This window comes from Hemicordylus capensis, chromosome 1 (assembly GCF_027244095.1).
Source record: "Hemicordylus capensis ecotype Gifberg chromosome 1, rHemCap1.1.pri, whole genome shotgun sequence".
NCBI lineage: Eukaryota > Metazoa > Chordata > Lepidosauria > Squamata > Cordylidae > Hemicordylus > Hemicordylus capensis.
In genome coordinates, this window is record NC_069657.1 from 417129792 (window position 1) to 417143397 (window position 13606).

General features: G+C 42.7%; 1 protein-coding gene across 1 annotated transcript in view; it reads left to right on the top strand.

Moving 5' to 3' along the window:
• Nucleotides 1-13606, top strand: part of USH2A (usherin) — a 784926-nt gene that overhangs the window by 750580 nt on the left and 20740 nt on the right. Inside the window, exons 65-67 of the mRNA XM_053283338.1 lie at nt 1889-2127; nt 3949-4169; nt 8637-8813. Of these exons, the coding sequence (XP_053139313.1) occupies nt 1889-2127; nt 3949-4169; nt 8637-8813 (637 nt within the window). The remainder of the gene's footprint in view (nt 1-1888; nt 2128-3948; nt 4170-8636; nt 8814-13606) is intronic.

Sequence of the window (13606 nt, forward strand, 5' to 3'; positions counted from 1 at the left end):
GAGCTGAGGTGGAGCAGTTCCACGTCAGAATAATTTTTGTGCAAAGCGTTGGTTCTGGGAAAATGAACTGACAGAGAGGTTGAAATTCAAAAACAAACAAGGTTTTATCGTAGGATAGGGGTACAGTGGAATAAGAAAGTTGATTAAAGCAATATTACTACTAAAAATATGTTACAAGATTAACCAGCAAAGAGGAAATTTAGCATAGTGTCCAAATTAAAATAACATCCAGGCTGGCTAGAGAAAGGAGGCTTGAGAGAAACAGGTTTTTCGATTTAAAAAGAGAGCAGGGACAGGGAGCCCGGGTTGCGGGGGCAGCAATTATTTAAAAAGCCTCGTCCTTCGTTTTGTGGCGATTAGACCCTTGTGGCTCTGGTGCAACCGAAGGATGTCTTTCCTCAGGGATAGAACCAGGTGATGAAGAACCAAAGACCGCTTAGTTAGGTAGCAAGGGTAAATCACAAATATAATAATAATAATAATAATAATAATAATAATAATAATAATAATAATAATAATAATAATTCAATTTCTATACCGCCCTTCCAAAAATGGCTCAGGGTGGTTTACAAAGAGAAATAACAAATAAGATGGCTCCCTGTCCCCAAAGGGCTCACATTCTAAAAAGAAACACAAGATAGACACCAGCAACAGTCACTGGAAGTACCGTGCTGGGGGTGGATAGGGCCAGTTATGCTCCGCCTGCTAAATAAAGAGAATCACCACGGTAAAAGGTGCCTCTTTGCCCAGTTAGTAGGGGTAACTGCCTGTTTTCGTGCCCTCCTAGCAGCAGGGCAAGCTGGATGGATCGGGCCAGGCAAGAAGGCTGATCTGGAGGCTGGAAGCATGATTGGCACGCAGAGCAAGACCTGGATAGGTGTTATAGTGGGTGTCAGGTCTGGCGTCCCAAACATGGGTGACCTCAAGGAGCAGAAACCAAATGAAGTACACTGGTTAAGAAACCAGCCCAAAATGTGTCCTGAGTCAACATTCCAGCTTCCCTTCTTTCCTGTTCCGGGGAATCTCAAAAGCTTCCATTGTCTGTGCTTGCTGTGCTGGAATTACAGCACAATGATTTGAATAGGTCAAGAATACCTTGTTTGTAAATGGAGTGAATGAACGTGCAAACTCAGTATATCTTAGGTTGGAAGAACCTAATCAGTATTTTAATGAGTACACCTCTGCGTGTCTATTGCCCACTTAGCTTTCTTCTGATAGGAAGGGAGTTGCATCTCAGAGCCTTATCTGACCTTCCTGCTGAAGTGATTTAGCTTGTTTGAGGCAACTGCAGAGGAGGGGAAGTAAGGGAGCCAATCTTCTAACTCCAGAGACATTCCCAAACTATAGGGAAAGGCGCGAAGCTGATCCCCTTGCATTTCACTTGGCGGCTGTTAAATATGGGGGCAACTGTCCCACTGTCTTCTTAGTGACTGGTCCCCAATATGCCCACAAACGGGGAGCTCATGATCCCGTGAGACTCCTGAGCATGTTAAGAGTGAGAACACACGACTGTGGTCTCAGCCATAAGCAGGGAAGCTTCTGGGAGCCCGCAGAAGAGCAGTGCTAGCAACACCACTTCACAGTGCAGGTTGGTAAGGACATGTTCTGGAATATTCCTTTTTTTAAAAAAAAGCCTTCCTGTACATATCAGTAAACTAGCACTTCAGGAATAAAAGCCTGATAGGCTAGTTTGTTAGATGAAGGGAGCTGATTTTTTTACTTGCGAGAGCATTGAAACAATATAGTGCTGCAAAACATTTCTAATTCACTCTGCATCATGTATAGAATGGCTCTAACTATGATGTTCTGTATGTTGGACTACGTACTTGATCTGGCTTACTCCTTCTGCAATGGCTTGATGTGAAATGTTCTGCCTCTGTCTTATCAGCTGTCTGAAGGAACATCCACCCAGCAAACAATCCATGGACTCAAGCCTTTTACCACCTATTCTGTTGGGGTAGAGGCCTGCACTTGTTTCAACTGCTGCAGCAAAGGACCAGTGGCACAACTCACCACTCAGCCAGCCCCGCCCTCTGAACAGCCTCCTCCTTACGTACGAAGCATGACTTCGAGGAATGCTTCTTTACAGTGGGATGCACCTCGGGAACCCAATGGTATTGTGAGAAGGTAACAACAGGAAGATAACTGAGAGAGCTATTAACACTAACAAGAACGTACCAATGATTTTTAAATGGCTCCCTTTCATTTTCTGTCCCCCCTTCACAATGCACATGTAACACCAATAACAGATTAGAAATGCAAAGATGCTTTTGTTTGAGTTATGTGTAAAAATGCCCAGGGATTGTCAGATTACCTAAGCAACACAATGTGCATTGATGTCAAAAAAATCTTCTAGTATTCAATCTCCTAGTGGGAGATTATGGTCCAAGTCCAACAGAATACACACTTGTAAGAGAAGGTGGAATCTTACTGATTAGTTGTTTAGTAAAGGTGGGGACTGAATCTAGCTCCCCATCCAAACATGGGATGGTGGGATACCAGCTTTTTATTGGTTTACTTATATGTAGCTGTTGCTGCCAGATTGGGCTGGAGACTCATGTGTGCAGCATCAATTTCCCCATATTATTCCCCATCTTGCTAGGGGATCTTCTTATATACTGTACATAGAAAATATACTTCTGTGTGTATACAGCACTTGCAGGGCATATAAATGAATAAATTAGCTATTAGTCACCATCATAAGCCCTATAAACCACTATGTTGTATGTGCATACAGATGTCTATATGTATAAAGATATACATGTATATGTTTTTGTGTGAATGACTATACATGCATTCTTTTTAAAAGTAAACTTGGGTATAGGCCCCCTCAATTAGAGGGTTTAGATAGTGTCTGTATGCGCGTTGAATATAATGTGTGTATAACTTGTATATGTGTACAGGTTGTGCATTGAACAGAGCTTGTGAATCGGGCTATAGTGATGTCATCTGAACTAGCAAATATGCCATCTGTTTTTGGTGTGCTGTTGATGCCACCAAACTTAAATTTTCTTAGACAAATCAGGAATGAATATCAGTGCCTAAGAAAAATAAGCAGATAAATTATCCTCTTAGACATTATCAGGATATAGGCACTAAGTGTCTAGAAATTTGTTGTTGGTGCCTAGGAGTTTGAAATATTTTGTGCAGATTTGTGTAGGGCTAGTATTCAAATATTTGGGCACTTTAAAAAATGATACTGGTGCTTAGGAATTTGAAATATACCTGTTGGCCCTGGGCATGCAGAGCTAATTGCTTAAAAACTATCACTTTAGCACTTACTAACTTACTTACTACATTTATATATTGCTCTTCCTCCAAGCAGCCCAGAGGGGGTAAACATGCTTATGTTTATCCTCAGAACAATCCTGTGAGGTAGGTTAAGCTGAGAGATAAGTGACTGGCCCAGATTCACCCAGTGAGTTTCATGGCTGAATGGGGAGTTGGACTCAGGTCTCCCCTGTCCCAGTCCAGCAATCTAACCACAACCCCACAAGCACTTCATTTCAACCAAGGAATAAAATTTAGTTGTAAATAATCTTTTATGGATGTGGGTTGACATTTCATGCGTGGTACACCAGTATTCGGGATTCACTGGGGCTGCTGCACAGTGGGGAAACCAGCCCCACAATGTGTTATGCAATGACTTAAAACAGCATCTGTGCAGTTGTGCAGTGCTGTTTCCATTGGGTAAGCCACCTGGGATCACAACCCTGTTTCGCAACACCATAGGGACTGCCTTTCACATTTTGCAGCAGCCCTGTTGGCTTCCTAACGTGGATGTACCATTGTGTAGAATGTCAGCCATGGATTAGAATGCTGACTGTGGCATACAGTACTCTGAAGCAGTTAAGTTGGGGGCTCTCTCTTTGATCAGCAACTAGATTCTAGATAATAAAGGTGAACTTGTGCTTACTAATGAAGCAGTAACTCTGCCTTCTCCTTCAGGTATGAGCTTCACATGTACACATCCTGCCCCCCTCGCCATTTACAGCCAACAGAAAGGACTTGTCAACCAGGCCCTGTTGAAGTGAAATACACAGGAGATTTCCAGAGTTCCAATGTGAGTGATCTGCAGCCTTATACAACCTACAACCTGAGAGTGGTGTCCTACAATTCAGTAGGCAGTACTACTTCAGAATGGATCAGCTTCATGACCAAAAAAGAGGGTGAGTTTACAGAGGCAAGTATAAGACATGAACTCTTCATCAAATCGCCACATTTTATTCTGCTGATGACCCGTAAAAGAGCATTTCTCCCAGGATACATTAAAACTGCCCTAGTGGCATGGTTCCTGCCATCTGCATGGTTCCTCCATCTATGTGATTTCTCTTAACAGTGCGTAGTAGAGCCACTTTAGCCACATTTTGACTTAGTAAACCTTGCAATGCAGATTGCAGAGTGGACCAGAGCAGTGAGTGAAGCACACGTTAGTCTCAAGGCCAGCAATCATCGCAGCAATCACCAAGAAATATTACACACACAGAGATAGCTGCCACTGTCCATTTCTCATCACCACACTATCTCATAAACAAAACAAGCCACAACTCAAGGAAGGCACGTTCTTGGGCAGAACCCAAGTTCTGCCTTTGTCAATCTGAGATCGAGCAAGACCAGATAGTTATAGTAGAAATAGCACAGCCTATAATACTCGGTGCTTAGAAAAGAAAACTACATTATCAAACCTACCTACCTCCTGTCCTGATGTACCCTCTTCTTCAAGAGAGGCACAGTATAAAGGCTATCTCTCTGGCTCCCAGTCCCTATGAATACATTTTGAAATGGGGTTGTTCAGTTCCGAGTTCAAAACAGACCTTTTCTTTTAAGTGTGTTCTGTTTCAAAGTTGAAGCCATCCTGCAATTTCTCCCCCAAAGAGCAGTACAAATCATATGGTTGGTGGAAAGGATTTACCATTGCAATGTTCCACTAAAAAAACTCCCTGCACTAATCAGCCTATAAAACAAATCTACTGGTAAGCAAAGAATTATAGCAAATCTAGCCACATTATGGCTAATGTGATCATTTTGCCTTTGGAAATTATTATTTGGCAGAGTCTTCAGTTTATATTACCTGGCTGGGAGTTTACACCGTCATATTTCAATACATTCATATTATCTTTAATAGCTTAATTTAGTGTTAAAGTTACTAAAAATTAGTGACTTGAAAAGTAGACTTTTCTGCAGCTTTTACTACAATGGTTTTGCAGTGAAGGGTTGGCTTCCTAAGAGCTATAATTCCAGATCACACCGATTATATAGTCTAGGTAGTTAATGATTGTATTAATTTATTCAGCTTGTTAACTCCACCAACCCCTCAGATTTGTAGAGTGCATTCTGTGGTTCTTTGTTAGGCTTTCTTCAGTGTGTTCGTCAGGATTTATTTGTTTGTTTGTTACATTTGTACACCGCTCCAAACTTCCGTCTCTGGTTGGTTTACAGCAACATAAAACAAATTTAAACAGGAATTAAAACCTTAAATCAATTTAAAACCACACGTCTAGTTAAAAAGCTTGAGTGAACATATGTGTCTTTAGAGACTTTTAAAAAGTTGTCAGAGATGGGGAGGCTCTTATTTCATCAGGGAGCGCATTCTAGAGTCTTGGGGTGGCAACAGAGAAGGCCCGTCCTTGTGTAGACACCAGACAAGCTAGTGGCAACTGCAGACAAACCTCTCCGGATTATTTCAATAGACGATGGTGGCGCATAGTGAAGAACATGTTCTCTTAAATACCCTGGGCTTAAGGTGTTTAGAGCTTTATAGATTATAATAACCACGTTCTATTTTACCTGGAAACTTATTGGTAGCAAGTGTGCTTATTTTAATTTAGGAGTAATATGGTCTCTTCAAGATGACCCAGAGACCAACCTGGCCTCCACATTCTGTACCAACTGCAGTTTCCAGACTATGCACAAAGGTAGCCCCACATAGAGCACATTGTAGTAGTCACATCTGGAGGTTACCAGCATACTGTATGTACCACTGTTGTGTTTATTTCAATAAATGGACGTAGCTGGCATATCAGCCGAAGCTGATGGAAAGCACTTCTGGCCACCACCTCACCCTGAGACACCAGGAAGAGGTTTGGATCCAGAAGCACACCCAGACTGTGTACCTGTTCCTTCTGGGGAAGTGTGACCCCATCCAGAAACAGCAGATCAAAATCATCTCCTGAGTTTCGACCCCGCACAATAAGTACCTCTGTCTTATTTGGATTCAGCCTCGGTTTATCCAACATCCAGCACATCATGGCCTCCAGGCAGGCATTTAGGGAGGTTATGGCTTCTCCTGATGATGTTGACATGGAGAAATGGATTTGGGTGTCATCAGCATACTGATAACACCCTGCACCAAATCTCCTGATGATCTCTCCCAGTGTTGTACTTTGGGACATTCGTCCTAGAATGTGCTCACATTCTTAAAGAAGCCATTGGTGGTTTGTTCACTTTCCTCCTTACTTTAGGACAGAGCCAGAAGCATGACAAATGAACATGCTTGCTCCATATCTATGAATTTGTTTTCATATAACGTAGTATTTAGGGACCAGTGTTGGATTATTTATTAATGCATTATGCTATTGGCTCATTATCTGGAACAGATAGCTGATAGTAAGGCTTTTAAAAAGAAACCGATCTTCAAAAATAATGCATTGAGAGGGAAAATAAAAAGCATAAAAATAAAAAGTTCTGAAAATGACATAATTATTTTCTAAAAGTAGAGTTGGAGAGAGAAAGAAAGAGAAATACAGACTCCACTGAGCGTAAACATCAGTGATAAGTGGTGAGAAATTTAGACCATTGTAACAGTCATTGCTGAGGCTGACCCTAGGATAAGTACTGCTGTGGGTGAGGACTGCTTTCAGCATCCTCCCACCCCATCCTGGTTAGTTTATCAATGTTGCCAAGTTGTGTGGCTTTTGCAAGCTCAGATGGGCACTCCCTTCAGGTAGACCCCTGGTGCCCAGTTCACCTACCCACCCACCAGGCCAGCCCTGATTACAGTATAATTGGTACTGGAGTATCTGCCAAAATTTAAATCTTTGATTAATGCCTCATTGATTAGTCAAGAGCTACTATAAACCTTCATTTACGAGGAACACTTTTATCTGGAGCCTGTATGTTGGATATCTCTGTGCCCATTTTGCTAGGAATAACAATAAATCAACGTAAGTGAAATGCTTGATTTGGCTGTAGTCAGTCTTACATATGATTTGACTGGCTAGCAGGACTGGGATCCTGGATCACAAACGGCACCTGTTCCTTCTCCTGCCCAGCCACTTGGGCCGGCAATAGTAGTAAAGAATAGCAGCAGCCGCCACCAGAGTAGGCAGTGGCAACTCCAGGTTGTCACCATCATCTACTCTGTTGCGCTCTCTTGCATACCCAGACACCAGCTCTCACCTCCAGATAACCGAGGAGGAGGAGAGGGAGGAGCCACTGTCGCACAAGAGGCTCATGAAGGTGGTCCTGCCTGAGGCAACCTGGAACTGACAGTGGAAGCTAGTTAGGAAATGCTGGGGCACATCATCAGAACAGAATGCAAAGATGTCTGGCCTCAACCCTTCATCTCCCACTCTTCACCCTATCAAGCTGATGTCACTAGGCAAAGAGCAGTATGTAATTTAATGATTAAGCTACCAACTGGGAGCCCCTGCTTCAAATGTCCCTTCAGCCATAAACTCTTTGGGTGGCTTCTTGAATCAGACTACTATATTTTAGCCTCAGCCCCAGACAACTATATGGGGGGTCGTAATACTAAGGCACTTAATTGTCAGGGGGAAGCCAAGATAGGGGCAACACAACTAAATGTAGGGGGAGGGTTGCCATATTCTGGCTTTCCAAATCTGGGTGCTTAATTTGCATATTATGTAAATCGGCTTGAAAATAATTCTTGAGCAGAATAGTGACTGCACATTTTGCTCCGTAACTCCACTACTACAAGGGCTAGAGCTTAGTTTTTTGTTTTTAAATGAAAACTGAAATCTGGGCAAATCTGGATGGGCTAAGCAATCTGGGTGAGCTGCTTAAAATATGGATGAAACCCAGAATTCCAGGGGGCATAGCAACCCTAGGGTGGGGGGTGAGGGGGCAAGGTAAAGGCAAGCATGTAGAAAAGAGTCAAACAGACTGGGCATAATTTGGAAACAGGCAGGGCAGGGCAAGGCAAAGGAAACACAAGTCAGAGAACAGAGCCTTGGCACAGCCAACGGCTCTAACTGGAGCTGTTGCTAGCAGGGCTCTTCTTGACTCTTTTTCTGTAGGGGCTTCTGGGAGGTTGGAGCCAAATCAAGAAGGAGAACTTGCATTCAGAGATGGGCTGGGGCTGAAGAGCTCTTCCTGACACTCGCATTGTACCTTGTTGTTGTGAGGATTACTGAGCTAATAGATATGGAGCATATTGAACACTCTAAAACACTAGGTATAAATGCTAGGTATTAGGATGTCCCTTCTCTCACCAATTGCAGCAGCCCACTTGCGACAAATTGATTCTCCACAGAAGTCTTCTTTCCTCTCCATGGTTGAATCAGAAAATGGCTCTAATGCTAATATTGATGTACTGAGTCTCTGGAAGCTAAAGAGGCATTTCCCCCCCACCCCCAATTTATAAATTAACTCCCTTTCCTGTTTTCTTTTGCCAGTACCACAATACAAAGCTCCATTTACTGTTGTCAGCAATTTATCTACAATCTACCTTGACTGGAGTCACACCTTCCTACTGAATGGGCCGTTGAAGGAATATGTGCTAATGGAGGGAGGGCAACGCATCTACAGTGGCTTTGACACCAGCCTGTATTTGCCAAGGACATCTGACAAAAGTCAGTTTGGGTTTCTTTCTTTGCTGTTTTAGTGTCCTGTGCTGTGTCTGGTGTGTACCTACTTATATGGAATGTTAATTTATGCAAAGCAGGCCTACCAGCTAATATACTATCATGGAACATGTGTATAAATGTATGGCTTTTTCCCTGCAGGAGTTATTGCAGGGGTTTCCAACCTGTGGTACTCCAGATGTTGCCAAACTACAACTTCAGTCATCCCAGCCACAATAGCACAGAGGTTCCCAGCCTGTGGTACTCTAGATGTTGCCATCTTGAAATGGGGTACATGACATCATCACAAACCATGCATTTGAAGTGTCTCTATGTGTCCCTACAACTGTACCAAATTTTGTCCAAATCTGTTCCCACTTGCCCCTCAAATGTTCACATGTCTGCCATCTTGAAATGGGGTGGATGACATCATCACAAACCATGCATTTGAGGTGTCCCTATATGTCCCTACAGCTGTAGCAGATTTTCTTCAAATCGTTTAGGTAGTTCACAAGTTAGCCCTCTTGTGCTTCAAACATTCAGGTGTCCACCATCTTGAATTGGGGTGGATGATGTCATCACAAACAAGAGGGTTGAGGTGTCCCTTTGTGTCACTCACTACAACTGCACCAAATTTGGTCCAAATTGGTTAGGTAGTCCAAATGGACTATATTAAATTTTGTACAGCCAACGTCACCAGGGAAAAGCATGTAAAGATGTATCCAAACAGGAAGCCCTGGATGACGGGGGAAGCTCGGGGGCTGTTGAAGGCCAGGAATTCTGCTTTTAGAACTGGAGACCAGGTATTGTATGGTATAGAAAGGGTGAATCTGAAGAGGGGTATCAAGAAGGCAAAAGCTGTGTATAGGGGGAAATTTGAGAACCACATGAGCAGTCATGACGCCAGACAAGTGTGGCAGGGGGTTCAGCAGCTTATCGGCTACAGATTTAGTGGCCCACCAACTGTAGAGAGCAGTGCCTCCCTGGTGGGGGAGCTGAATACCTTTTTTGCCCGGTTTGAGGTGACACCGGCAGTGGTTCCAGCAGTGCTGCCAGAGTCATCGCCCTTACTTCCCGAGGGAAATGTTGTTAGGGTGGAAGAGGGGGAAGTGAGACGGATATTGAAGGAAATAAATACGAGGAAGGCTATGGGCCCTGACGGAGTGGTTGGTAGGGCACTGAGAGACTGCTCGGAACAACTGGCTGAAATTTTTATGAAGATTTTTAATTGATCTCTGGCCCAAGCTACTGTTCCACCTTGCCTGAAATCCTCTACCATTATACCTCTACCAAAAAAATCTAACATAGACAGTCTGAATGACTTTCGTCCTGTGGCGCTTACACCCGTTATAATGAAATGTTTTGAGAAATTGGTGTGAAATCGTATTATGGCTTGTCTGCCGGTTGGACTTGACTCCGGTCAATTTGCATATAAGAAGAAGAGATCCATGGAGGATGCTGTGGCTATGGCCCTACACACCGTCCTGACCCTCCTGGAGAATAAGTTATTCTCCCCACACCACTCTGTCAGCTGCTCCACTTCCTTCCTGTAGGCCGACTCCCCTTCTCCAGCAGTAATCAGACCAATCACAGTTGTGTCATCTGCAAACTTAATGATCTTATTGCTGGGGTAGTTGGGAACACAGTCATATGTATAAAGCGTGTACAAAAGTGGGCTCAACACGCACCCCTGCAGCATCCCCGTATTTATACTGAGATCCGCCGAGACATGGGAACCCATCCTAACCCGTTGAGAACGATCTGATAAAAAGTCTAATATCCACCTACATAAACACAGTGGAAGCCCCAGATCTAATAATTTGGGCACCAATCTATATGGAAGAATAGTATTAAATGCAGAGCTAAAGTCAACAAAAAGCAATCTTGCATAGCTCCCTTGTTTCCTCAATTAAAAAAAACAAAGGAGATCATTGTGGATTTTAGGAAATGCAATTCGAACATTCAGCCACTCATTATTGAAGGGATTTGTGTGGAACGGGTTTCGGTGTTTAGATTTCTGGGAATGGAGTTGAGAGATGATCTGACATGGGGAGCAAACACCAAAGATTTGGTGAAGAGAGCACAGTGGAGATTATACTTCTTGAGGGCTCTCAGGAAGAATAGTCTTTCAAATAATCTACTGCTGATGTTCTACCGCTGTACCATAGAGAGTGTGTTAACCTATGGAATCTGTGTGTGGTTTGGGAGTTGCACAGTCAGGGAAAGAGCATTGCTGTCCAAGGTTGTTAAGACTGCGGAGAGAATAATTGGGTGTACTCTTCCCACTTTAGACCAAATTTATGCCACCAGGAGTTTTAACAAAGCGGTAGAGATAGTGCAGGATCCCACGCACCCTGGAAATGATCTCTTTCAGCTTCTGCCTTTGAGAAGGAGGTACAGGGTCATAAAAGCCAGGACCAGCCGCTTGAGAAATAGTTTCTATCCAAAAGCGGTGTTAGCGCTGAACGCAGCAAAATACAGTTTCTGATGGGGGTTTTGTTTTTAGTTTTTTAGAGTTTTTTAGAGCAATGGGTATATGGGGGAGGGGGGGTTTATTGGGATATATTTAGTTATTTCTTGTTAGGTCCTGTAGAGGTTGCTGTATGTTCTTTCAATCTCGTCGTTCTGTACAGGACAATGACAATAAAGATTTATCATACATCGTACAAATGTTAGCCCAAAATACCCCAGACACAGGATTATTACTAAGCCGGTTCGAATCCCTGCTGGTATGTTTCCCAGATTGTTGGAAACACCTATACCGGGCAGCAGCAATATAGGAAGATGCTGAAAGGCATCATCTCATACTGTGCCTGAGATGGCAAGGGTAAACCCCTCCTGTGACCAATCTGTGATCATAGTTGGGATGAGATTCTGAAGCTGAGTTGCCTGACAGTAAATCATGTTGCTTTTAAAAATAACAACAGACAGAAATGCATTAGTCATAAGCATACATTTAAAGGGAAAGGAGGGAAGCAATACAATAAGCTTTATCAGTTCTTTTTAGTATAGACAACTTTGGATATGTTTAGGCTGTAACAAACTGTATGGGGATTTCCTGCTTCCTCTTGCATGTATTCTGCACAAGGAGAGACAATTTGGCTGGTGCAAGAAGATGTTCTTCAAGGAAAATAATTCAAAGACTTGTGGACTTGTGAATGATTGTATTTGTTCCAAACTGCTTAACATGTTCTATCTTGAACAAAGTAGTGTGCCCTATCTTTGAGAAAGCTATAATGGTTATGATTGATGTCTTCTTTTGCTTGTGGGTGGAATGTTTTAGGGTACATGCCACGCGAATCAAGCATGGGTTCGATATGCATGTATGTGTACAGCTCATGGTGTTCTTTGGCATATAACTGTAGCATTGAACTGATATTAGTGCTTGTTAAGTGCATTCCTCACAGTAATTTATCTTGTCTTTTGGGGTCATACCAATTTAATGGGAGCAGTTACTTGTTTGTACCTATTTCTCTCTGTGTGTGCCCCCTTAGCACATTCTGCTGAGAAGTCAGGTGTTATTTTGCAGCATAACAAACCAGGGTCATGTAAGGTTCAGGCGGAGAGTTTACCTTTTAGCCCGACCAAGAATATGGAGTCTCAGCACAAGATGGACTCCAAAGTGGGTTTACTTGTCCACCTCATAACAGGTCTTTTCAGTTGAGTCCTTCTTGCTAATACAGCAATTTGCTGCAGGTGCTGGAGCACAGATATATGCATCCCTTTGTGTTCTACATTTAAAGGTAATGGGGAAATCCAGTTGGAATAGATCAGATGCATCAGAGCACATAATGAGCTCCTTTATTAGGGATCTCCTTTATTGGCTTTATTGTCTATTATATTCTTCATTAATTCCTTGCTCCTAAGTCAGTGTAAGATTTCCTTCTGGCCCTTGTTCATGTTCTGTTTTACACACAAGGGAAATCACACCCAAGTCTATATACAGTCATCCCTCGCCAACCGCTAGGTTTCTGTTCTGGCAAAACCTCGCCATTGGCAAATTCGCAATTGGCGAGGCATTGAAGTCTATGGGAAACAGGGGGTTAGGGGAACCACAACCACAAAAAGACTTAAAAATAAAGGGGAGAAATACAGAAAAATTGCTTTAAAAATCACACAAAAAAATCATGTCATCAAGAAGAATGAGCAGATCGAACCTCTGGAAAGTTTTTGAACCCCCCAAAATCACTCAAAGTCATTTTAAGTTGGCACAGTACAACAAGTGTCACCAAGAGGAATGAGCAGATCAAATGTCTGAACCCTCCCAAATTGTTGAAACCCCTCCAAAAGCACTAAAAAAACCCTCACCAAATGTGGATATTCTGGCCGCAGTTGGCACTGTCACAATTTCCCATTCGCATATACTCAAAACCACGGTTGGTTGGTTGACTGTACTTGCAATATCATATTGTGGAGAAGACACTGGACATACCACACTCATGGGCTACAGAATTACAGAAGTGGTTAATGCCTAATAGGGACACAATAGATGACAGGTTTCATACAGATAAATCATTAGAAGTTATATGATTGTTTTGTACATGAAACAGGTCAATGTATCAGATTCTTATGGTGTTTCTATTACGCCTATAGAAGGCACATACAATGTGATAACAGTTGTCATTACAGAGCTTGATTTCATTATATGAATCTTTAATGTTGTGTTTGCTTCTTGCTCCAGTCTTCGTCTCAATACACAATTCTATGTCTGATATACCTGATCAGAAATTGATTCCATGGGTGCTTTCTTTTTTCTGTGTTCCTTGAACTGGGGATTGATAAGACTAGGATTACCCCACCAA